The sequence below is a fragment of the Neoarius graeffei genome, chromosome 16 (genome assembly GCF_027579695.1).
Source record: "Neoarius graeffei isolate fNeoGra1 chromosome 16, fNeoGra1.pri, whole genome shotgun sequence".
Lineage (NCBI taxonomy): Eukaryota > Metazoa > Chordata > Actinopteri > Siluriformes > Ariidae > Neoarius > Neoarius graeffei.
The window spans coordinates 43133221-43160860 of NC_083584.1; the positions used below are offsets into that span (position 1 = coordinate 43133221).

General features: G+C 41.8%; 1 protein-coding gene across 1 annotated transcript; it reads right to left on the reverse strand.

The window, feature by feature from the left end:
* Positions 1-1589: 1589 nt before the first annotated feature.
* Positions 1590-27337, reverse strand: psmb2 (proteasome 20S subunit beta 2). Its single transcript, XM_060942105.1, has 6 exons — positions 27127-27337; positions 22626-22748; positions 14875-14945; positions 5712-5874; positions 2044-2093; positions 1590-1784 (listed from the first exon to the last, which is right to left on the reverse strand). Exons 1-6 carry the CDS (start codon positions 27215-27217, stop codon positions 1683-1685), a joined length of 600 nt encoding a protein of 199 aa, XP_060798088.1. The 5' UTR covers positions 27218-27337; the 3' UTR covers positions 1590-1682.
* Positions 27338-27640: the final 303 nt, after the last annotated feature.

A 27640-nucleotide genomic window follows, 5' to 3' on the forward strand; every position in this document is an offset into this window, starting at 1 on the left:
CGGTAACTGTTGATCAGTCCTGCACACCAGCTTGGAGGAATTTTAGCCCATTCCTCCATACAGAACAGCTTCAACTCTGGGATGTTGGTGGGTTTCCTCACATGAACTGCTCGCTTCAGGTCCTTCCACAACATTTCCATTGGATTAAAGTCAGGACTTTGACTTGGCCATTCCAAAACATTAGTTTTATTCTTCTTTAACCATTCCTTGGTAGAACGACTTGTGTGCTCAGGGTCATTGTCTTGCTGCATGACCCACCTTCTCTTGAGATTCAGTTCATGGACAGATGTCCTGACATTTTCCTTTAGAATTCACTGGTATAATTCAGAATTCATTGTTCCATCAATGATGGCAAGCCGTCCTGGACCAGATGCAGCAAAACAGGCCCAAACCATGATACTACCACCACCATGTTTCACAGATGGGATAAGGTTCTTATGCTGGAATGCAGTGTTCTCCTTTCTCCAAACATAACGCTTCTCATTTAAACCAAAAAGTTCTATTTTGGTCTCATCCGTCCACAAAACATTTTTCCAATAACCTTCTGGCTTGTCCACGTGATCTTTAGCAAACTGCAGACGAGCAGCAACGTTCTTTTTGGAGAGCAGTGGCTTTCTCCTTGCAACCCTGCCATGCACACCATTGTTGTTCAGTGTTCTCCTGATGGTGGACTCATGGATATTGGCTAATGTGAGAGAGGCCTTCAGTTGCTTAGAAGTTACCCTGTGGTCCTTTGTGACCTCACCGACTATTACACGCCTTGCTCTTGGACTAATCGTTGTTGGCCGACCACTCTTGGGGAGGGTAACGATGGTCTTGAATGTCCTCCATTTGTACACAATCTGTCTGACTGTGGATTGGTGGAGTCCAAACTCTTTAGAGATGGTTTTGTAACCTTTTCCAACCTGATGAGCATCAACAATGCTTTTTCTGAGGTCCTCAGAAATCTCCTTTGTTCGTGCCATGATACACTTCCACAAACATGTGTTGTGAAGATCAGACTTTGATAGATCCCTGTTCTTTAAATAAAACAGGGTGCCCACTCACACCTGATTGTCATCCCATTGATTGAAAACACCTGACTCTAATTTCACCTTCAAATGAACTGCTAATCCTAGAGGTTCACATACTTTTGCCACTCACAGATATGTAATATTGGATCATTTTCCTCAATAAATAAATGACCAAGTATAATATTTTTGTCTCATTTGTTTAACTGGGTTCTCTTTATCTACTTTTAGGACTTAGGTGAAAATCTGATGATGTTTTAGGTCATATTTATGCAGTAATATAGTATATTCTAAAGGGTTCATGAACTTTCAAGCACCACTGTATATACACAATCCTACCCCTTAAGTAGAGGGCCAACCTGTCATTTCTACAATTTTCCATTAAATATTTAACAATTTTCCTTTTATCTCCTATTAATAAACTTATTAAATCTCCCTGTTTGACATGTGGCAAAAGGTTATAAGTGCTAATGGTGCTTTTTATTACTTCCTGTTAATTGTGACAATGTGCAGATAAAAACAGAAATATTGCTTTTAATGATGAAGAAAAAGGAAAAAAAAACTCCTCAAAACACAATGTACTTAACAGGCCTGAAGTTTTATTTAAACATAAAGGACATATGAGATATGCAGTACAAAAGGGTAATGATGTAAAGACGCCACAGCAGACCGTCACTTTGCCTCCACAGGAAGCTTCTCCAGGTCATGAATGCCATCCTTATCGATCAAACGAACGGTGAAAGAGGGCAAGTTCAGGATGAAGCGCTTGCCGAGCTATGAAACAGAGGCAGAATTAAATAAATAAATAATCATCACACATTAGTGCATGGGAAGGGAAAAGGCAATTAACACTGAAAAATGGCTTAAATGATTTAAGCGTTATAGAGAACTCAATTTCACTTCATTAGCTCGAGTTGCCATTCACACCATCAGAAATAGAGGTACAAGAGAACGCCGACATGAATGATGGTGGAAATGAGAAGTGGCAGAGGGGACAGTGTGAATGAGCGAGCGAGCGAGCGAGCGAGCTTACCTCTTCTATACACTTCTTCAGAAGGTCGAGTGCTTCATCACGCGTCAGATCTGCACACAGAGTAATGAGGATGTTTAGTTCCCAAATAATTCAATTTGAGGACCCCTAAATTTTGTCCCCCAAAAATAGTAGCGACACTTTGGTACTAGACCTCTGGTCTACAGAAAGTTACAACTGGTATAAGTGTTGGTACCTGGTTAAAACTGGTACTAACGGCACTGAGAGCATTGTTTGTTGCTCGTTGTGTGTGTATACCAAATCACAGTGTTGAATAACAACACAAACTTGGACACCGAAGAAACAACACAGAGCAGTTTGGCTCATTAGTGCCATTTTATTTCTCAACCTCAGGAAACGTGTGGGCGGCACGGTGGTGTAGTGGTTAGCGCTGTCGCCTCACAGCAAGAAGGTCCGGGTTTGAGCCCTGTGGCCGGCGAGGGCCTTTCTGTGTGGAGTTTGCATGTTCTCCCCATGTCCGCGTGGGTTTCCTCCGGGTGCTCCGGTTTCCCCCACAGTCCAAAGACATGCAGGTTAGGTTAACTGGTGACTCTAAGGCTACATCCACACGACAACGGCAACGAGATTTTTTTTTTTTAAATATCGCGTCCACATGGGCAACGGATCAGTAAAATTTCAGGTCCATATGGCAACGCAACGCTTGCTGAAAACGATGCAATACACATGCCACACCTCTACGTGCGTTGTAAGACGGTCCCATCGGAGACACCAGAACAATAGAAGTAGACGCATGCGCATAAACCCCTTCTTCTGTAGCATCAGCCACATAAAGTTTTGATTATTAATCAGTAGCGTAAAACGAAAGATGCGGAAAGAGGAATGAATGGGGGTAGATGGAGAGAGAGAGGAATGAACAGGGGTAGATGGAAGCCGGTACGCCAACATTCTGATATCCTCCAGAATTCTTTAATGGTCCGGAATAAATTGAATGCTACACGTTGATGGATTACTTTGTTCTTCTACGCCCTTTTTGAGGAATGTATTGTCGGACTTAAACCAACATCTGAAGAGGTGAGATAGCTCCTTTTTTTTTCCTATGTTTGCTGGCGGGATTGTTTTTGTTTTTGGAAAGCGCACGGGCGGTGCGCGGTTTGGTACTGCTTCCGCAGTGTTTGGACTAAAGACTCTGCCCTAAGGGCTATTCTCTCTCTCTCTCTCTCTCTCACTTTGCACCATTACACAATAAATATTCACAGTTAAAATATTTTGTAAGCGCATTTCATGAACCAAGTTATAGGATTTCTTGACAACTCGCATCGAGTTCGTTACACTTCTACCCGGCGTGAAGCACTGACAGTCATGTGGTTGTGACGTCATCGTAAATAAATCCGTTCTACTCATCCAGACGACTTCGCAACGGCGCCGTTGCCAGATTTTTTCACTCTGGAACCCGTTCTCAAAAGATTTCATTTTGGGGCACCCAAAACGCCGGTGCCGTGTGGACGCCAGGCCGAAATGATAAACAATTTTATCAGATTCACCTGAATCCGTTGCCGTGTGGACAGGGCCTAAATTGACCGTAGGTGTGAATGTGAGTGTGAATGGTTGTCTGTGTCTATGTGTCAGCCCTGTGATGACCTGGCGACTTGTCCAGGGTGTACCCCGCCTTTCGCCCGTAGTCAGCTGGGATAGGCTCCAGCTTGCCTGCGACCCTGTAGAACAGGATAAAGCGGCTACAGATAATGAGATGAGATGAGGAAATGTGTTATTTTTCAAAGCTGAGCCAGCACAACGACTAATGGTTTCTGATTTTCATTTCTAATCGTAAGAGGCTACACAAAGACTTTTGTTGTCTATAAATGACAGCATTTCACCGGCGAGTGGCCTAGTGGTTAGCATATCCACCTCTTGATTGGGAGATTGTGAGTTCGGCTCACGGTCGGGTCATACCAAAGACCATCATAAAAATGGTACTTACTGCTGTCTGGCAAGGCACACTGCAATACAGATGTGAGTGGGGAGTCAAACTCTCGCAGTTACCAGCGGACTAGCCCCCCACTGTAACCCTAGCTATGTAATAGGCGAGAGGCTGAGGGCTCCGGAAATGCAGATCGGCGCCGCCCTATGCACCACTTGGCGTGGGAAGGACTAATGACACCATTCAGAATAATTTGTCTATAAAATTATTATAACGGCCAAAATTACACATACAGCCACTTAGATTATTACTTCAGTGGTGCTGAAAGTTCCAAAATGTCTTAACTTGCCAAGGCCTCTTAACTCCCTGTTAGTGATCATGACTGACTCCAGCTGGTAGCTTCTCTAGGCTAAAATAAGGGTTTGTTTGACAAGTACAAGTTATTGGGAGGTGTAGCCACTTTGCGGGCAGCACTGTCGCCTCACAGCAAGAAGGTTCTGGGTTCGAGCCCAGTGGCCGGCGAGGGCCTTTCTGTATGGAGTCTGCATGGGCTTCCATCCAAAGACATGCGGTTGTCCATACGTGTGAATGTGTGTGTGAATGGTTGAGAGGAGAAAACCTTCATAATAATGCAGTAGAAGGCAATGAGAAACCACTACTGTAATTCTTCCCTAGATGTCAGAGTGGACCTGCCATCAGGCAGAACACGAAGAAGCCAAAGTTTGGAAGACCCTCAGCTGAGTGGAAATTGGTTTGGATGGTCAGGAACCACCAAGGTATAGGCCTGCCATGAACTGGAAGTTGCTGGAACACGATCTACAGTCAAGGGAATTTTGCATCATACTTGGACTGAGAGGCTGCCGTCGAAGAAAAAAGCCCCTGCTCCAATATCAACACATTCAAGCTCGACTAAAGTTTGCAGCTGATGACTTCTAGAGTAAGTGTGAGGTGTTCAACCCCAAAAACACTGCCAACTGTTAGGCATGGTTAAACAAACTGGATGGAATAATGGAGGTGGTTATGTTCAGAATTCTTCAGCATAACCTCAAACCATCAGCAAGACGGTTGAAACTTGGACACAGTTAGGTGTTCCAACATGGCAATGACCCCAGTCACATCAAAGCTGGTTGTGGAATGGATAAAGAAGGCTAACATTAAGCTTTTGGAGTGGCCTTCCCAAAGTCCTAACCTCAACCTTATCAAAAATATGTGGACTGAGCTTAAAAATCAGGTCTATACCAGGAAACCAAAAAATTTAACTGAACTCTACCAATTCTGCCATGAAGAGTGGTCAAATATCCAACCAGAATTCTGCCACAAGCTTGCTGATGGCGATCAAAAGCGTCTTTTAAAGGTGAAACTCGCTAAGGGACATTTAACCAAACATTTGTATATTTTTGTCCATATATGTATAATTTTGACCCTGTATTGATTTTAGAAAATAATTTAAACCTTGTGCAAAAAATTCTTGTTTTTCCTATTCAAGATGCACGTTGTTCTACCACAGAAAGAGATCAGTTCAAAGAAACCACTGAAAGTTCAATCTTGCCATGACACTCCGATACATGATGATTGAATATTAAAGTCTAACCACAATTGTAAGCTGGTTAACCAAACAGCTTAAAAAAAAAAATTCAATTCAAAGGCCTCTTCTATGTTGTATGATGTCAGTAGTATTCTTGACACCAAAAAATAGGATGCACTTTTACTTGGTTCTTGTTTGGGCCAGTTTGTGTATTTTGATACGCAGTAACAAGGCAAGAGACAGCAACAGAGGAGAGAGGAGTTTCACCTGGCCTGTAGTATCTGTCCATGATGGACAGGGTGAGGAAAGCTCCGTATCCGTGCGCGGCGAAGGGGGCTTTAGCCAGCGCTGACAGGTAGTCCATATAGTACAGGGCAGGCCCGTCCGTCTCATCATAACCAGCCAAAAGCAGGTTCACGTGGTACGGAGTCTACAGAGAACACAGACAGACACAGAGAGAGAGAGAGAGTTCATCATTTAAACAACAATTTAGCATCAAGAAAGAGTCAAATATATACAGACTTTCTCATTAAAGCATATGAGGTGCCTTAGATCACTGTTAAAATTAGCTCCAATGTTCTCACTACAATCTTAAAACACTGTTTTTAATTAACAAGTTCAGTCTTAAACTCAAATTTAAAAAAAAAACAAAACGAAGGAATAAAGAAGCATTATCAACATCAAAACCAGTGTCAGAGAGAGGGGAGGGTGTGAAAAAGCCAAAAATTGGAGAGAAAGCAAGGTAGGGAAAGCAAAGGAACAGGTGGGGTGGGGGTGTTAAGCGGTCTGGGGGGTCGTTGGTGTCACTGACAGTGTGACATCTGCTGGATGACAGCACCCCCGCTGCTCGGAGCGCCTCCGCACCTTTTCTTTCTCCCATCTCCAAGCCTCCCACCCTCACCCCGATACTCTGGAGCTGCGCCAGAACTCATTAAAACTTCCTTTAGTCTCTTTGCCTCATACTTGCTTTGCCATCTCCTAACTCTTTGCCTTTACACCTGCTTTACACTTCCCTTTCCCAACGCTCCAAGCTGTACTTTTAAGAAATAACCATTCCGGTGTCCGAACAGATTAGTACCTCGCCTGCTTCCTACTTCATCACGATGCAGGAAGAGACAGAGGCTGGCTTTCTGCCACCTAGACTACATCTAGAATGGAGTTCAGATGCTAGATGTTCACGGCACATCATCTTGAATCCTGCAGTCTGATTTGGGCCTTGGCTCCGACACTCTCAAGGGCATGTTTGGGAGTGTTAGAGAAACTTGGCTGTGCTCCATGCAAGCATCCCTGTAGACAGAGGGTTTAGAGCCCAGGTTGTCGAAGAGTACCAGGCAGGGGAACGACAGACCTCCCAGGAGTGCTATCTCCATCCATTCTCTCTTAACTCAACACCTGTTTCATATATACTCCACCTGAGTTCTGAGCACAACAGCAATTCTCTCACCTCACCCAAGAGAACAGACCATTAAATATTAGCGCCTAAGCATACAAATGCCCAACAGCACTCTAGGCTATACATCTTGATATGGATACTGGAGCAAAATGGCTTGGGGACAGTCAAGATAGAGATGTTTCACTTCCACCTCCCTTTTCCTGTGTGCGCGCGTGTGGAGATGTGTGGGTGTGTTCCAGCGTTCCTCCACACTCTCACAGACTGCCCAAGGCAACCTTCTCTTTCTCCGTCCTGGCGTCTTTTCTCATGTTCAACTGTGGCCGAGCCAAAGAACATCGTGTAATATGGTGCCAGTAATGACTTCTGTCTAGGGACACAATATTTCTGGAAGTCAAAAGAAGCCAAGCCAGTCTTGGAGTCATTCAGGTGCTGATTTGAAAAGTTTACAGTTGTCTATTGTCTTCTAAGCAAACCTGAACAAGAATTTTTGGAAATCTGTATACTCAAAACTCATGTATAAAAGATGTCTTAGAGCAGTTGTTGAATTCCACCAATGAATGCTGAACTTTTTGTCAAAGTCCTGAGTTAATAATATTTGGGAATTATCTTCCAAATCCATACATTTCCTCTTTTCAACATTGTGACTACTTTTTTAGTGGAAGGATTTTTGTTTTTAACGCGTTACCAGTGTACTCATCTGATCACAGACCACAAAACCCTGCGGACAAAGCTAAATGAACTCAAGATCTAGTGTTCCTCAATTGCTCTGATATATATATATTTTTTAAAGGGGAACAGAGGGCAATATATAGAGTAAATATAACAATAAAACACACATTGATGAACCTTATTCAAGACTTACAAAAGTTTTTTGTTCTAAGGTTGGAAAGTTATAGTGTTTTGAAAGTAGCTCGAGCAAACTATTTCCACAGTTTGAACAGCCCGCCATGATATTAATTTTATCCAATCAGAATGCACGTTCATTTTCTCTGCGTAACACTCATGACGTATGTATGTGCCCAGTTGTGTTGGCTCATTGAGGTTGGGAATAGCACGTGTGAAATACCTGTTTCTGCCTCTTGCGACAATTTCGCAAGTCCACGGGTGGCGCCTATCTCATTGCAGCAAATAAATTCTGCTGGACTCGTGAGCAACTCCACGTTACATTTTCCGCACGAGCACCATGCCGTGTCAGCTGCACGCAGACGCTCTGCCCCACGCTCGCCATGCCCATGGTCAGCATCAGTCTCATCCTCGCCGTCATCCGAGCTTTCTTCTCTTATTTCATCACCGGAGTCGAGAGTACCTCTCCTAGGTTCAAACTGGTACCCTTCTAAGCCATAGCCTGCTTGCAGTGTGTCTTGCGGGATCTCTTCGTATGATTCGACAGAGCTGTCGCTTTCACTTGATGCGCCCGACGCCATGATTACACGCTTATCTCCTCTATTTCGGAGAGTTCCGCTAGTGCAGTGGGTAGCGCTGACGTCACGGTCTTTTAAAAATGGCGACTCTTGTGCGGTTTAGCGTATAAAGTATTATATTTACAATTACCAAGATATTTCGTTGTTTTCTAGTACATAAATTTGATAGAATACTTAAGAATATGTTACTTTGTCACATCAGCAACCGTATATATTATATTTTGTACCCCTTTAAAGTTAGATAAAATACTCTACATAATGCTCTCAATTAGCACATGGCAAATGACTAAATTAGGTAAAAAAAAAGGGGAGGGATAGCCAAGTTATTTAAAAAGTTTTAGTATGACATTCTGCCTGACTCATTCTAAAAGCTTTTTTGTCACAGTGTAATTTATAGCTTTAAATTATATAGGCACATATTTTACTGCCCATGGTAATCACATCCATATGCGCCTGAGCCCATAGATAGAGATTAGGTTGTAATAATAAAAAAAAAAAAAATAGGCCCTGTGATGACCTGGCAACTTGTCCAGGGTGTACCCCGCCTTTCGCCCGTAGTCAGCTGGGATAGGCTCCAGCTTGCCTGCGACCCTGTAGAACAGGATAAAGCGGCTACAGATAATGAGATGAAATGAATAAAAAAATAGCCTCATTGAGGCTGTAGCGGGGCGGCACGGTGGTGTAGTGGTTAGCGCTGTCGCCTCACAGCAAGAAGGTCCGGGTTCGAGCCCCGTGGCCAGCGAGGGCCTTTCTGTGTGGAGTTTGCATGTTCTCCCCATGTCTGCGTGGGTTTCCTCCGGGTGCTCCGGTTTCCCCCACAGTCCAAAGACATGCAGGTTAGGTTAACTGGTGACTCTAAATTGAGCGTAGGTGTGAATGTGAGTGTGAATGGTTGTCTGTGTCTATGTGTCAGCCCTGTGATGACCTGGCGACTTGTCCAGGGTGTACCCCGCCTTTCGCCCGTAGTCAGCTGGGATAGGCTCCAGCTTGCCTGCGACCCTGTAGAACAGGATAAAGCGGCTAGAGATAATGAGATGAGGCTGTAGCTCATACCAGCTACCGTTGTTGTGTGCGAGTTTGAAATCCAAAACAATCCTGTAGGAGGAGTATCGATTTTCATGAAATTGCACATGATCCCTATGTAGCCGCATCCATGGAAGGTGGCGCCACCTGGTGAACAATTCTTGTTGGAATATGTCTTTAGAGTCTTCTGGGTGAGTTTCAGTGAAAATATCCAAGCAGTTTATGGACAGTAGTGTTTGGTGTGACGAGTCACCCAAAGTTTTCAAACGCCCATAAAATGTCAAATACGACAGGTGGCACCACCGTCTTGACAACTTTTACACATACCAACCTGGGGAACATTCCATAAGAGTTTGGTCAGATTTTGATCACTCCTGTAGGACGAGTAGCGATTACTGTGAAACTGCACGTGACCCCTCTGTAACCTCATCCATGGTAGCTGGCACCACCTGATGAACAACTCTTGTTGGAATGTCTTTAGAGTCTTCTGGGTGAGTTTCAGTGAAAACAACCTAGCAGTTTACGAAGAGTAGCGCTTAACGTGACGAGTCACCCAAAAATTTCAGACGCCCATAAAATCGTAAATATGACAGGTGGCGCCACCATCTTGAAACTTTTATGTACACCCACCTGTGGAACATTGTATGCGAGTTTGATCGAAATCCAATTCAATCCTATAGGAAGAGCAGCGATTTTTGTAAATTGTGGATGGATGACGACGGACGGATGACACATGATCGCATAAGTTCATCCGGCCTGGCCTACGGCTGGATGAGCCAAAAATTAAAACCTTCTTTTAAAAGAAGTATGCAAGTATTTACATGGAAAGATTAAAAGCGGTATCTCTGGGTCATCCATGTAACCCAACATCACACCACTTTTTATTGCTTCTCTCATTCTGTGGCTGAGGGAGCAGGTAGACTCCAGGAGTTCCCTGCAGACCCTGATTTTTTTTTTTTTCTTTCCTAAAGCCCGGTCCATACAGTACAATTGCAGCTACCAAGATGAAGAGTGTGTCTGCATCACATCTATCTGAAAACACTTTTCTTTCAAACCTCATTACAGTCAGGTGATAGAAAAGTATGTTCAATAATCAATCAGAGATTACTCCTGAATAAATCTGGTACGTATGAATAAGAGCACTCATTGTTCTTATCATGGCTTTAAATATGGAAATATGTCCAATTCTGATTCTAATGTCTGATAAGCAAATCAGGGTTAAACTTAAATTAAAAAAAAAAAGAAGACCAAATCCTAATTCACTAAAAATAAAAAAACAGTAAGGATAAGAAGTATTTAAGATCTGTGCAATAGGAATAAAAATTATAATTGTTTTTCACTACGCTTACTGCCTCACCACACCCAACCCGAGAGACCAGCGTGCTAAAACTAATCCTATGAGGAAAGTCTGGTAGGCAGCCAGTAAAGGCCTTTCTTTAACCATGCACTACATGTGCTGCAGCTGAAGCATGTTGATTTGGGAATGAGGCCTGACATCCCTGAGGCCTCCTGCTTCCCCCCCGGGCTCGCTCTCCCTCTGCAGCCCCTCCTGCAACAAATGCCTAATTGTTTTTTGTAATTATTTTCTCCCTTCTGCTATTGTGACAAGCAGCAACTACTCTTCCTAACAAATTAACACAAAATCCAGAAGACAACAGGGCCGGGGTGTAGACAGGCCTGTATACAGATGGGTGCATGAACACACACACACTCATGCATACAAATACACACACACAGAAACATAAATAGAAACACTCATACACAGAGGAAGGGACTGTGTGAGATGGGTAGGATCATGCTGCCGAACACACACACACACACACACACACACACTCAGGAGCACAAACGCTTGGATCACACCTCGCATTCACAATGCAGACACACAACATATTGACATGTGCCTTCAATCACCGTCAACACGAGTCTTCATTCAGTCACAGCGAGCGGTGCATAACGCAGCGCTGCCAACCCAGCATGAATTTGATTTACAGATTAGTTCAGTGTGAACAACCGAGCACCGGTCTGGGAGCAGGAAAGCAAAATACAAATCACACCTTCAGAGCAATGACAATGTAAACTTGAGAATTTTTTTTTTTATTCAATTGGATGCATTTCGACATTTAAGTACTATTAGTGCGACTGTCAATGAACCTATAACCACTCCTTATGGTTTTACAGTCAGCTGTGACATCTGTTGCAAATTTCAATGGCGCTGGAAGAATAGCAAACCAAATATATTATTTACAGCAATTACAACAAAAGAAAATTAACAAGTCGTGAGCTACTGCTCACTTATGTATGTATCCCCCCCCCACTTATATCAGAATGCAAGCAATCGAAGGAATAGGACACTCCTTATGAATGTTGACTTCAACAAATTAACAAATTAACCCTGAAGCAAGTAAGTAAAGAGCAGGTATTTGAAATAGCATCCTGGCAAACTGTCATTTTGAAAGAGCATTTTGCTTCTTGAAATAGCATCAAAATCCACCCTATATGTTTCGTAAATACATTTAGTCAGTAAACAGGAAGTCGGTGTGTGACAGACCCGAAAACGGTATACATGGTATAGAACCCCAACCTGAAGCTCGGTACCAAATATCACGCAGTTGTGATTTGTAGTCGCTGAGAAAAATGTTACAAAAATTTTGTAAATCCACACTATATGTTTCGTAAATATATTAAGTCAGTAAACAGGAAGTTGATGTGCGACAGACCTGAAAACGGTACACACGGTATTGAACCCCAAGCTGAAGTTTGATACCAAGTGGCTATGATTTGTGGCTGCTGAAAAAAAAGGGTGTTTTGGATGGACGGAAATACGGACGGAGAGAGGTAAACCAGTATACCCCCCTCCCCCGGAGCAGGTGTGTGTGTGTATATAAGATTATTTTTTTAAAAAAACACCAACAACATCCCCCACGCAACATCCCCTGAAAAATTTTAATAACATAACACGCAAAACCCTATATTCTAGTGCATTTTAGTACTTATTTTCACAAGTTATAACTTTTAAGCCTTTTTCTTTCATGTACATTAATGATTAACATGTCAAAAATATCAAATTTAATTCCCCTAGTTAATGAGTAATTTTCAGAAGTGCATTGTTCTAAATTCAGAATTTTCACTATTGGATGTCAAAACTTATATAAAGTGATGCTGTCACATCTTATGTGCAATACTGCATATGTTTAGAAAATAATAATTCAACTGATATTAAATAGTTCACACTTTCATGAAATTGAACTGATTCAATATCTCATCTCATTATCTCTAGCCGCTTTATCCTGTTCTACAGGGTCGCAGGCAAGCTGGAGCCTATCCCAGCTGACTACGGGCGAAAGGCGGGGTACACCCTGGACAAGTCGCCAGGTCATCACAGGGCTGACACATAGACACAGACAACCATTCACACTCACATTCACACCTACGCTCAATTTAGAGTCACCAGTTAACCTAACCTGCATGTCTTTGGACTGTGGGGGAAACCGGAGCACCCGGAGGAAACCCACGCGGACACGGGGAGAACATGCAAACTCCACACAGAAAGACCCTTGTCGGCCACGGGGCTCAAACCCGGACCTTTCGTGCTGTGAGGCGACAGCGCTAACCACTACACCACCGTGCCGCCCCCTTGATTCAATATCAAAACAGTTATTAATCAGATATATATTTATTGTAACAGTAAACTCATTCAGAACAGAAAAGATAAATCAGCCACATTATCTTGTAAAATTGAGCTTATTCAACACAAACTATTATCAAAAAGAATATTTTCTTATCATGCCACTTTAAAGATTAATTAAATTAATTAGATTAATTTCAAACTATTAATAATGCACTAAAACTTAACTGGTTTGAACTGTATATATATATATATATATATATATATATATATATATATATGTGTGTGTGTGTGTGTGTGTGTGTGTGTGTGTGTGTGTGTGTGTGTGTGAGAGAGAGGGTGAGTGAGTGTGTGTATGTGTGTGACATGGAATGAACTGCAAAGTTCATAGTTTTGTAAAAAGACAGTCTGCTAGGGTAAGTGAAAACCAGCTGTGAAACGGACACCACTAAATCTAGATCCTCTTCTTCTTCGGTTGTTCCACAGCCTTACAGCTGTTTTGTTTTCTCTTGTGCTTTCCCCAAATGGCTTTTTTAATGTTTTTTGCTATGCTGTGAACGGACTGTCTTGTCTTGGGTTGAGAGGCTGGATTTGGCAGTGCCTTTTCCTCTTTCATTTCCTATCGCAATAAAATCTCGTTCACATGACATGAGGTATGTATATAAGCATACAAGGTCTCGTACACACCAGCAAGCATTGCGAGACTACAAAAATGACGGCACCCTGTCGCCGAACGTAAACAAGCCGCACGATCGCACAACCGAATTTCTATGAAACGGAACGTGAAAAATCCAAAAAATAAATTTCTCCATTCGGAAAACCGGAGATTTTCAAGAGTTTTGTCAAATATCCGGATTTCCGGGTAAATCCGGAAGACTTTCACCTATATTTATTTAACGTTGAAACATTTAATTTAATTATTTTTCAAGCCATTTTTAGTCTACAGTATTTCTTTACATGTGCCGAAGACTTTTGCACAGGACAGTATCTGATGGGACGAATACTTGTGGTTCTATGAACTTCGATGTAATCTATCACAGTGCACACTAGGTGTCCTGACACTTATGCCGCTTTTCCACTACCAACGCGGCCGAGTTGGGCTGAGCCGTGCCGTGCTGAGTTGGGCTGAGTCGAGCTGAGTGGGGCTGTTGGAGTTGCATTTCGACTACAACCGCACTGAACCGTGCTGGCTGGAAGTGGGTGGACACATTGGGTGGAGTTAGCGAAAGTGGGTGGACGTCACGTGATGTCGTTAGGCGGCGCAAACAGTGACATCAGTGACCTTTTAAGCGGTAGTCTCACGACCCGAATAGTAAACAATAAACATGGAGGACATGGAGTCGTTAGTGTTGCTGGTCTTGGTGCTGTGGCTTGTTGTCACCGACAACGCCAACAGATACTGGCAAGAGTGTATAGATGAGGCGAGGCGCATAAGGCTTCAGAAATTCTCGTAATTCTTCTTCTTCCGGGTTTACAGCGTTTACAGATCCCAGCGTGCTCGCGGGGCGTGTGTGGGCATGTGAGGACACTCCTCCTCACCAATCAGTGCACAGGGGAGTGTCTCCTCACGCCCCTAGCCCCACTCGGCTCGGTTTGGCTCGCTTCAGCCCTACTCTAAAACCGGGCGAGTTTTGGGTGCTGAGTCGTGCTGCTCTGAGGTAGTCGAAACGCGAGCCGTGTCGGGCTGAAGTGAGCTGAAAAAGGGTAGTGGAAAAGGGCCATTGGCTTTTCATGCGATCAAGTGAAATCCAAAGGTGATCCAAAATCACCAAAAACACGTTAACACAAGGTGCAAACATGGCCTTATTCTTAATAAGGTACAACAATTGTTATTTTGGGTGTGCCATTTCTGCACATTTTAAATGTTTTTTGATAGAATTATTAGTTTTTAAGCAAGTTTCGATTTGTCTTTTCTCAGTATGGATATAAGTGGTAGAAACAAAACTGTACAGAAGCTTATATACACACCCGACTGCGCAGGTAATCTGCTAGGTTCTTCCTGGTGAAGTTCGCAGCAGCCGTCGGACTGAGTTCATATCCTAAAAGACACAGACTGGTTTCAACACTTGCGTATGCCTGTATACAGAGGACAACACTTACAAAAAACAAACAGTCTGTACAGCCATTAAATAACGACACAACGATCTAACACTTTAAATTCTCAGGAAATTTTCACTTTTGAGGAGGTTTACAAATTATTAAAGTCAACTGAGAATGTGAAGCCACATCAAAGATGGTACATTTATACTACCGTTCTATTTCACCACAACTAATCACCAGGGCAGGGAGAGTCACAGGCACGTGTATGTTCGCATGCTGTAATATGGCCATTGTTCCGTTTCCTTTTCTTGGCTTGTTCACTGTCAGACCTTGTGCACACTTACAGGTAACCTGTCCTCTAAAGTCCATCTTTTCATGGCAACGTGAGTGTATTTTATACCTTATGAAGCCATCTGAAACTTTATTCAACTTGCTTGAATTCACCATTAGCAAGTTATCCATCACTCCTACACTCTCCATGAGTTAGTAATAAACCGTTCTGTTGGTCAGTGAGGCGCTCACCCGTCATCTCTCAGTCTGGCTGCCTGTGGGCTTGTGTGTCATGAGCCAAACTGTACTCTCTCCCACGGAGCCTGTAAAGTTGGTTGGACTCACTGATCTCCCTCGATATATTGCCACTGGCAACAGTTGAGCTTGCTATGTTCTGGACCAATACTCCACTCAAGCTTACTGCTGCTTTGACATCAAGCCAACCAACAGGCCTGTGGCTAAATTTTACTGGCACACTGCTCACAACTGGCCTACTACGTCAGCCAGCTTGCTAAAAACACACAAGCGCTGAATACAGGTTTCCTCCACTGTCCCCTCTTCCTGAACACTACCTCATTACTTGCAATCACTTTGGTAAAAAGTGGTGGTTGGATGGCTCCAGAGTGAGCCAGAGTTTCTGCTCAGAGTCCCATCAACTAAACATAAACGACTGATTGACTTCAACCCGATCCTTGAAGGAGAACCTGTTGAATGTTCCTTATGCCCAGTTCGCACCCTGTGGCACTATCTGGACCAAATGGCAGCAACTTGATCAAGATCTCAAATGTTCACGTGACACTGATGGAAGACGTGAACAGAGATGTTGTGACCTCAGACTATAGGCAGGCTGGTGTCCAGCCCCTACTATGACATGCCACTCTACAAACAGCGCCTCCTCCTCCTCAGTGGCATTACTTATACATGTGCTGCTCCATAAAGTCTCCATGACTACGTTCAGACTGCACCCTGAAACGACCCAAATCCGATTTTTTTGCCCATATGCAACCTGTATCCGATTTGTTATTGACAATCTGAACGACACAGATCCGATTTTTTCACACGCGACCCAGGCCGCTTGGATATGTGGTCCTAATTCCGATGCATATCCGTTATTTTCACATGCGACTGCAGTCTGACCGGACAGGTCGCATTCATGCGACCTACACGTCATCAACAAGAGACAAACGTCACTATTCTGCGTTGGCTAATCCCGCCTCTTTGGTGGAAAACAACAACATTTGTACAGTTTTCAGAATTTAAATAGACTTTTATAGAATTGATCAAGCTAACGGTGGATTTGGTAGGGACCTGGATGTTAAATCATCCTGTATTACAAGATTATAAGATTGTTCTGGAAATTTCCAGTAATTTGACACCTTTGGTCTCATTAGTCTGCTGCCCACATTAATCAGATTATTGTGGGAGTTCCGCCGCCGCCGCAAAAACCACATCGCCAGGTCTCGCCTCATCTCCATGCTTTACTTGCAAACTTGAAGAGTGCGCTTTTTTTTTTGTTTACGTATTACGTAGATGTGCTTATTACGTGTCAATTTGCGCATGCGGGACACTTTTGGGTCGTTTTCCGTTCATATTGGAGATCGCATACGAGTCTCATATAATTGGTAATGTGAACGGCCTAACAAAAAAATCGGATTTCACAACAAATCGGATATGGGTCGTTTCAGGTTGCAGTCTGAACGTAGTGTAAGAAGTCTGTTGCAGCCTGGGCATCACTCAGTATCAATCATCTCTGACCCTTTTTCTAATCTGGCCTAATGGTGATAGGTTCTGAATGACATTGTGATAAATGTTATCCAGGAATTTCAACACTGCTAGTGGTTAGGTGAGGTGACTTTAAACACTAGTTACAAACAGTATATACAGCGGTCGAAATACTTTTTTCCAGTGTTCTGCAATATTGCAGAATGTCAAAATTTTGTTCTGCAATTTGGAAATATTTTCTGCAAATGCACAAGCCTCCATACTACACCCTTCTCAACTTATATTTACATCATATCTAGCTTTACAACTCATAGCATTACTGTAATTCTTTATTCTCTCGCTCTATTTTAATTTCAGTCTTCACAGATCCTTCTCTGCAGCAAAGTTATCATTCCATGATACCTCCACAGGTCTTTCATCCCCCTCGCCCTGACACTACGGGCTACTACAACTTGAAGTGTACCAACTAATTCATAAATGTACTAGTTATCACACCCACACATTATCCTTCCACACAACATACTAATAAAGGGATCACCACAATAAAAAATAGAACACAGCTGTTCTTCAAGAAACAAAACATTCATTTTCAGGTTACACGTCATGTTACATTTTGTCAAGATTTAAGTTTCTAGCTTGAACAATAGATTGTTACCCAAAATGTACTTCATTCACAGTGTTCGCATCTGCAACCTGTAGTTTTAAATGGAAAGCAAGGTTTCAGTTCTACACTCTGTTACATCTTACGATGATGCAAAGAATTGATGCCATTAAGGAATAAAACCCAACTGGCAAATGGAAAGACGTTTGGGTTCATTGTGTTTGCCTGGCTTCTAAAGTGCAAGGTCATGAACTGAACTGAGAACGACTGCAGGGGCTTCACTGCTCTAAACTAACAACAGAGAACTGGGTACAAACTAATCATGGCAGAACTGAGAGCTACAGAACTGAACCTATGAGCTTTGTCTTACAGGGCAACTGTTTTACTTTGTGCTAGTCTGCACCACAGGCAAGACAGCACTAGTAAAAAAAAAAAATAGAACATGCACACAAAACATGTATTAGGCCAAAAAAAAAAAAAAAGATAGTGTGTTTCAGGTAACATGAAATACTAAAATAAGGTCGGTAGGTAGGAAAAAGTTTTTTTTTTCTTAATTTTTTTTTATTTTGTTCGAAAAAATTAACACAAGTAAACATCTTACAAAATAGTATTTTGGCACAGAATCCTTTATACCACACATCATCATAAAATAAAAGTGTTTTAAATCTTTAAACGAATAAAAAAAAAATATCGCAAGAGTTCGAGTTATGATCTACGGAAGCGTATTGCTGCCACACTCAAAAAAAAATTGGCTTAGAATCAAGTAATTACGTGAAAAGATATTGTTAACAAAGTTATCATGTTTTTACAATATATTTATCATGTAATAACATAACATCACGTAATTTCATGATACGAAATTATCACGTTATTTCATGATATTTTCATGTAATAACGTGAAAACACCTTATCAAGAAATAACGTGAAAATAACGTCCTAGGCTAGGCTACTTCCATTAAAAGCAGACGGCCTAGCCTAGCCTACTGCAGAACTTGGGTCGAGCAAAAACATGGCTGAATCCTGAATGACTCCTATTTGTATAAATAGGGGACTACATAGGCGGCAAAATGTAGTGTTTTTCCCTGCCATGGAAGTGCACTTGTATACTGAAGAGGAAGCAATTTGCATTACAGCCTTGAATGAGGATTCAAAATGGCGCCTCGGCTCAGTTTTGCCTTCCTCCTTCAGTATACAAGTGCGCTTCCATGTTTATGCAGGAGGGCTGATAGAAGTGGCGAAACATTTTACTTTTTATCGTTTCTTTCACAACTTGAATGCGTTGAAACGAAAAATTATGACAAACTAACGCCGCTTACACTAAAATATCGAGGGAAATTTGTAATAAAAACTTTACGGTCGGCAATTTCGAGGCGGAAATTCTCGATCGGTCGGGTTACCGGAAACACTTTTTTTTTTTTTTTGGCCTTAGTGTAGCTTGGTATGAGAAAACAAAATATTCAAAAGTATCTATGAATAAAGGTAAAATACTGTTGCTGTCTTCAAAAGGGATATAATATCAGTATAAATTTTGCATGATTCAACAATACTATAACAGCGACCGTCTTCATTTTTGTCCCCCTCGCAGACGCGCGATCTGTCGCTGTTGTTAGAGTCACGCTGGCTGCTGGTTTTGCCGAGATACGACAAAATCGTCCTTGTTTTCTTGGCGTTTTTGTCGGACTCTTGCCCTGAAGAAACAATCCTCTTCTTGGGAGCCATGTTTGTTGTGCTGCATTGAATTCTGGGAGATGCATGGCGGAAACTGCCGAACACTGCCGAGGTAGTTGTCAGGTCCTCCCGGCGGGTATTAAAAGTGACGAAATCTTACATCGGAAAATGGCAACTGCCCTTATTTGGTTGTCGTCGGTATTACGTAAACATTGCTCAACTTTGACCTGGAAAACGCCGTCAGGTTCGCGCGGCGCAGGTTTCAGTTTATTTACAGCGCCGCTAGTTTGCTAAATTGAGAACCATTGAATCCTGAGCCTGATTTTTTCATTCTGCAAAATTGCAGGTTGTTTAATTTTTCTTCTGCAATCTTGAAAATCATTCTGCGAAATGCAGACTGCAGACGGGTATTTCGAACACTGAATATATATAAAATCAAAATTATGTGGACACCTGCTTATCGAACATAATATTCCAATAAATTAATACAGATTTTGTTGCAGTTAGTTTTTTTTCTCTGTCTGTACTGAAGGAGGTCGAATTGACAAAGTATGATCTAGGAATGTAGACCTCTGCCTGCCGCCTCAGAGATTCTGCCTCACGGATCGATCTGAGAGCGAGCAAACAGTCACTGACACAGACACAGCTGTTCAGAGATGTTTCTCAGTTTATTATAGAACAAACATGAGTCTATATATTCGCATTCAAGAGTGTGTTGTAGCTATGTGCTTGGATGACGATTATGATGTGATTGACAAAGCCAAGTTTTCTATGTATAATGTAAATGGGTGATGAAGCATTACATCACTGATTTAGACTACACTACTGTATGAAAGAAGAGAGACATTATGTACCATTACATCACCCATCAGGATCGTAATCTTATGAAAAGAAGAAAGACATTACTGGTCAAAGTAACCTTCATTAAGCAGAGAGCAGAATGTGCGAGCGAAGAGAAATCTCAAGGATTTAACAAACCAAAACAAGTAGCAATCAGAACAGCCTGCTCCAGTTTCAAGCATCCAGACAAATATTTTTATCAGTCCCCCCCCCTTTGCTTTTATAATGGCCTCCACTCTTCTGCGAAGGCTTTCCGCTGTACTGTATTTTAGAGCATCGCTGTGGGGACTTGAACTCGTTCAGCCACAACAGCACAAGAGGTTGGGTACTGGTGTTCAACAAAAACATGAAGTTGGTATTCCAGTTCATCTCAAAGGTGTTCAGCGGGGTTGAGGTAAGAGACCTAGACAGGCCACTTAATTTCTTCCACTCCAACCTGCTCAAGCCATATCTTCATGGAGCTTGATTTGTGCACAGGGGCTTTGTGATGCTGGAACATGTTTGGGTCTCTTAGTTACAGTGGAGGGAAATTGTAATACTCCAGCATACAAAGACATTCTAAATACTTCTGTACTTCAAACTTTGCGGCAACAGTTCGGGAAAGAACCTCCTACAGTATGGGAGTGATGGTTATGTGCCCATATACTTTTGGCCATCTAGTGTATATAACTGAGGCATAATCGCTAGGAGTCCCTGCCATTCAGACTCAACACTGACCAGGACATCTGTGAGAAACGGCCAGGCAATGATGGCTGTTCTACAATGGAACTTGCATCAAATACTACAGTGGTGCTTGAAAGTTTGTGAACCCTTTAGAATTTTCTATATTTCTGCATAAATATGACCTAAAACATCATCGGATTTTCACACAAGTCCTAAAAGTAGAGAAAGAGAACCCAGTTAAACAAATGAGACAAAAATATTATACTTGGTCATTTATTTATTGAAGAAAATGATCCAATATTACATATCTGTGAGTGGCAAAAGTATGTGAACCTTTGCTTTCAGTATCTGGTGTGACCCCCTTGTGCAGTGATAACTGCAACTAAACGTTTCCGGTAACTGTTGATCAGTCCTGTACACCGGCTTGGAGGAATTTTAGCCCATTCCTCCGTACAGAACAGCTTCAACTCTGGGATGTTGGTGGGTTTCCTCACATGAACTACTCACTTCAGGTCCTTCCACAACATTTCAATTGGATTAAGGTCAGGACTTTGACTTGGCCATTCCAAAACATTAACTTTATTCTTCATTAACCATTCTTTGGCAGAACGACTTGTGTGCTTAGGGCCGTTGTCTTGCTGCATGACCCACCTTCTCTTGAGATTCAGTTCATGGACAGATGTCCTGACATTTTCCTTTAGAATTTGCTGGTATAATTCAGAATTCATTGTTCCATCAATGATGGCAAGCCATCCTGGCCCAGATGCAGCAAAACAGGCCCAAACCATGATACTACCACCACCATGTTTCACAGATGGGATAAGGTTCTTATGCTGCAATGCAGTGTTTTCCTTTCTCCAAACATAACACTTCTCATTTAAACCAAAAAGTTCGATTTTGGTCTCATCCGTCCACAAAACATTTGTCCAATAGCCTTCTGGCTTGTCCACATGATCTTTAGCAGACTGTAGACAAGCAGCAATGTTCTTTTTGGAGAGCAGTGGCTTTCTCCTTGCAGCCCTGCCATGCACACCATTGTTGTTCAGTGTTTTCCTGATGGTGGACTCATGAACATTAACATTAGCCAATGTGAGAGAGGCCTTCAGTTGCTTAGAAGTTACCCTGGGGTCCTTTGTGACCTTGCCGACTATTACACGCCTTGCTCTTGGAGTGATCTTTGTTGGTCGACCACTCCTGGGGAGGGTAACAATGGTCTTGAGTTTCCTCCATTTGTACACAATCTGTCTGACTGTGGATTGGTGGAGTCCAAACTCTTGAGAGATGGTTTTGTAACGTTTTCCAGCCTGATGAGCATCAGTAACACTTTTTCTGAGGTCCTCAGAAATCTCCTTTGTTCGTGCCATGATACACTTCCACAAACATGTGTTGTGAAGATCAGACTTTGATAGATCCCTGTTCTTTAAATAAAACAGGGTGCCCACTCACACCTGATTGTCATCCCATTGACTGAAAACACCTGACTCTAATTTCACCTTCAAATTAACTGCTAATCCTAGAGGTTCACATACTTTTGCCACTCACAGACATGTAATATTGGATCATTTTCCTCAACACATAAATGACCAAGTATAATATTTTTGTCTCATTTGTTTAACTGGGTTCTCTTTATCTACCTTTAGGACTTGTGTGAAAATCCGATGATGTTTTAGGTCATATTTATGCAGAAATATAGAAAATTCTAAAGGGTTCACAAACTTTCAAGCACCACTGTATGTTATATAGTCACTTTCTAACTTTGTTTAAGGTCTCGACATACATTCATACAAGGTGAGCTATCCAGGTGACTCTCACGGCCCTTGGCAGTCATTCAGTTAGCAATTTATTACATGTAAAACAGGAGAAACAAGAACACAAAGTTGTTTATGTAAGTATGTGGGAACACAACAGTACGTACCATTTCTCATTTTGTAGAGCTGGACATTTTTCTGAATGTATTCTGCGAACTGTACTGTATCTCCAGCCTCCCCGACACACAGCAACAGGATTTTCTCACTCAGTTTGAACATTTTGTCGTAGTCTGAAATAAGCACATTTCATGTCAGGTCTAACTTCAATTTATTAATATATAATTATTCATAGAGACACAATGCCTTTATTATTTAAGAACGTGACCAATAATTTCTGAAACAGCACACTCATCTCCACTGCCACAAGTGGCCAATTCTGATCAAGTCTCGTGGCCAAGTCTCGAGCGAGTTGGAGGCATGTCCAGGCCAGTCACGAGTCACAGATTATCAGGAAGGAGGAAGAGCTACCATACTGAACTGCACAGCACCATATTCTTTTACATCACGTTGTATTGCACTGAATTGCAGTGTCGAATCACACAATCATGAGAGGGGTGAATCAGATCGCATTAGCAGTTGCTTCAGATGTATCGGATATGTATTGGATCATTGGCTATGCATTGAGATGTGTATCACACTGACCTCAGGGATGGGGTTGCACATTCATTCATTCATATTAATATGGACACGAGCTACAGCCGGAACATCGGGAACTACAAATGTGAAATAGTTCTCAATGTGTCACTCATGAGGAAATCGATGAATTGTTTTGATAAATTTTGGTACTTTTTGTTTGTGAATGTGTCAATATAATAAAAAGAAAACCACAAGTTGGCTTGAAGATATGTTTATCTTCTCATGCTGAAAAACTTGCATTTTTCATACGAAATACATCACAGATCTGAGTGACATATTTAAATAATATTGGCTGGTGTTGAGTGATATATCAGATATATTCCATTCAGCTAGCATGATATTAAACTGCTCTTCAGCTCGTTCAGTATCATGCTAGCTGAATGTAATATACATGATATACCATGAAAAAAAGCCAGCCAATATTATTATTATTATTAAGGGGCGGCACGGTGGTGTAGTGGTTAGCGCTGTCGCCTCACAGCAAGAAGGTCCGGGTTCGAGCCCCGTGGCCGGCGAGGGCCTTTCTGTGCGGAGTTTGCATGTTCTCCCCGTGTCCGCGTGGGTTTCCTCCGGGTGCTCCGGTTTCCCTCACAGTCCAAAGACATGCAGGCTAGGTTAACTGGTGACTCTAAATTGACTGTAGGTGTGAATGGTTGTCTGTGTCTATGTGTCAGCCCTGTGATGACCTGGTGACTTGTCCAGGGTGTACCCCGCCTTTCGCCCGTAGTCAGCTGGGATAGGCTCCAGCTTGCCTGCAACCCTGTAGAACAGGATAAAGCGGCTACAGATAATGAGATGAGACTATTATTATTATTATTATTATTATTATACACATTCCTTTCAGGTGTTCAACGTGTCTTTCTCTTTCAAAATTCTCTCAAAATCTTCCGTATTTAACGATGCAAACTTGGTGGCCATGTTTGTTTACAAATTATCATAGTCGCTCACTAATGCAGAAGTTTTATATGTAATATGTATTATAAGGCATTTTCAATTCACTGCGATAGTTTACCGCAAGCACCGCAGGTGAGCAAAGAAATGCTTCTGTATATATGTAGCAGAAAACTCTCTCACTGAATATTCGCATCAGCTCTGATGTGTGACATCATGTTGTCTTGACAACTATGCAATATCAAACCATATTCAATGCTCATTCCCCATTGGGTAGAGTGACGTAATACACGTAGGATAATCGATATGCTAACAATATTGCATGCTATCAAACCAAATGAATGAAACCCGCTAGAAGGGAATAGAATACATATTTTTTATTCCATCGAAAAAGTGTCCCATGTGTATAATAATTTCCAATATTTCACTCTCATGACGTCACTCCCAGTGTTTTTCCGCTGACTAGATGCACACTGTCAAAATGGTGAACCAGTTCAAAATTAAAATTCTTTTGATTAACCTGTTTTTTGTTTTGTTTTTTTCCTGTGGATGTGTCCATATAATATAAAAGAACATTACACGAAGGCACAAAGATATGAAGTTTATCTTCTCGTGTTGAAAAATATATCACTCGTTCACTTCACTCATTTGCGATATATACAGTTACCACTCAAAGGTAAACTTCATAATCTTCGCACAACCGTGTAATTAGATATGAATCATTGCCTTCAGTATCTGATGTGACCTCCTTGTGCAGCAATAACTGCAACTAAACATTTCCAGCAACTCTTGATGAGTCTTGCACATTAGCTTGGAAGAATTTTAGCCCATTCATTTGTGCAGAACAGCTTCATCTCTGGAATGATGGTGGGTTCTTCACATGAACTGCTCACACACCATTTCTATTGGATTAAGTTCAGGACTTTGTCTAGGCCAATCAAAAACATTAAGTTTATTCTTCTTTAACCATTCTTAGGTTGTTGTCTTGCTGCATGACCCACTTTCTCTTGAGATTCAGTTCACAGACAGATGTCCTGACATTTTCCTTTACAATTCGCTGGTATAATTCAGAATTCATTGTTCCATCAATGATGGAAAGCCACAGGCTCAAACCATGATACCACCACCACCATGTTTCACAGATGGGATAAGGTTCTCACGCTAAAATACAGTGATTTCCTTCCATCAAACATAACACTTCTCATTTAAACCAAAAAGTTCTCTTTAGGTCTCATCCATCCACAAAATTTTTCCAATAGCCTTCCGGCTTGTCCATGCGATCTTTAGCTGTAGACAGGCAGCAGTGCTCTTCTTGGAGAGCAGTAGTTTTCCCCTTGCAATCTTGCCATGTACACCAGTGTTGTTCAGCATTCTCCTGATTGTGGATTCATGATACCCTGGGCTCGTTTGTGACTTCGTGGACTATTACACGCCTTGCTCTTGGAGTTATCTTTGCTGGTCGACCACTCCTGAGGAGGGTAACAGTGATCTTGAATTTCCTCCACCTGTCTGACTGTGGATTGGTGGAGTCCAAACGCTTAGAGATGGTTCTGTAACCTTTCCAGCCTGATGCACATCAACAACTCATTTTCTGAGGCCCTCAGAAATCTCCTTTGCTCATGCAATGACACTTCAACAAGTGTGGATTGTGAAGATCAGACACTGATAGAGCCCATTTGGTAAAAACACCTGACTCTAATTTCACCTTCAAATTAACTGCTAATCCTAGAGGTTCACATACTTTTGCCACTCACTGATATATATCATCGGATCATTTTCCTCAATAAATAAATGACCAAGTATAATATTTTTTGTCTGATTTGTTTAAATACACTACCGTTCAAAAGTTTGGGGTCACCCAGACAATTTTGTGTTTTCCATGAAAAGTCACACTTTTATTTCCCACCATAAGTTGTAAAATGAATAGAAAATATAGTCAAGACATTTTTCTGGCCATTTTGAGCATTTAATCGACCCCACAAATGTGACGCTCCAGAAACTCAACCTGCTCAAAGGAAGGTCAGTTTTATAGCTTCTCTAAAGAGCTCAACTGTTTTCAGCTGTGCTAACATGATTGTACAAGGGTTTTCTAATCATCCATTAGCCTTCTGAGGCAATGAGCAAACACACTGTACCATTAGAACACTGGAGTGAGAGTTGCTGGAAATGGGCCTCTATACACCTATGGAGATATTGCACCAAAAACCACACATTTGCAGCTAGAATAGTCATTTACCACATTAGCAATGTATAGAGTGGATTTCTGATGAGTTTAAAGTGATCTTCATTGAAAAGAACAGTGCTTTTCTTTCAAAAATAAGGACATTTCAAAGTGACCCCAAACTTTTGAACGGTAGTGTAGGTTCTGGTTGTCTACTTTTAGGAATCCAGGCAAAATCTGATTTAAGTCATGTTTATGCAGAAATGTGTTTTTGTTGTTTTTTTTAAGGCAGAAACATTTAATTTCATTATTTTGAAAGTATCTTTGCATGTGCTTAAAATTTCTGAATTAATAACGTTATTAATGAATAAAGTGTTAACTGGTTAATGAGGACGAACAAGCGAACAAAGTTTCACTTTCATTTTCATCACGGATTTCGCCTACTCATCTCAGACTAGCTCCTCAATCTCACAACTATCTACAGCAACAAGACCAAATAAAACTGTAAATCGAATATATATATATATATATATATATATATATATATATATTAGTTAAGATATGCTCTTATCAGTGATAGTTGATGAACTCTCTGCTGCAAGAAATCTGGTCTGCTCACAAAAGTGCCTAGCTTACCCGCTAATCCTGACTGGCATAGACTAATTTAAATAAATTTAAAAAAAACTGCAGCAACTTGTATCATTATGATGTAGTTGTAAATAAGGGTTATACATACAGGACGACTAACTATATTAATCCCAGAATAAACCCCGAAACTATTAACTAATCGAATAATAGCGTGTCTAAGCTAATTGCTAGCACCCCTCTAACAACACAACGAAGATGCCTGGCTAGGCTAGGTTAAGCTAAGCTAAGCTAAGCTAAGCTAAGCTAATGCTCATGAGTTGTCAAATCTTTACCTTGTTTCATTTTGATGATGCTGCTGGCGGCTACATTATCAGCCGCAACCAAGACAAAGTCCGGACCCTGAATACCAATCAAATATTCCATCTTGCAAAATGAAAATAAACTATTAAATTTATCTACACCGGTACTGAATGGACACACTAAGAAATTACACAGCAAAACTTCAGCACATCGGCGCGTTCTTCTGACGTCACCGGACGTGAGGTTGACGCGCCGAGTCTTCCAGGTCACGTGATCTGCTTGCCAGCTAGTGGTGTGTATTTGTAATACAAGAGAAGATCAGAAGCCGTTATTTATCACATGTACAATTCCTCCTCTGCATTTAACCCATCTGAACACACGCATGCGCACACACACATACCCAGAGCAGTGGGCAGCAATGCTGCAGTGCCTGAGGAGCAGTTAGGGGTTAGGTGCCTTGCTCAAGGGCACTTCAGTCCAACCTCAGGCCATGGCCACACCATATTAACCTGCATGTCTTTGGACTGTTGGGGAAACCCACGCAGA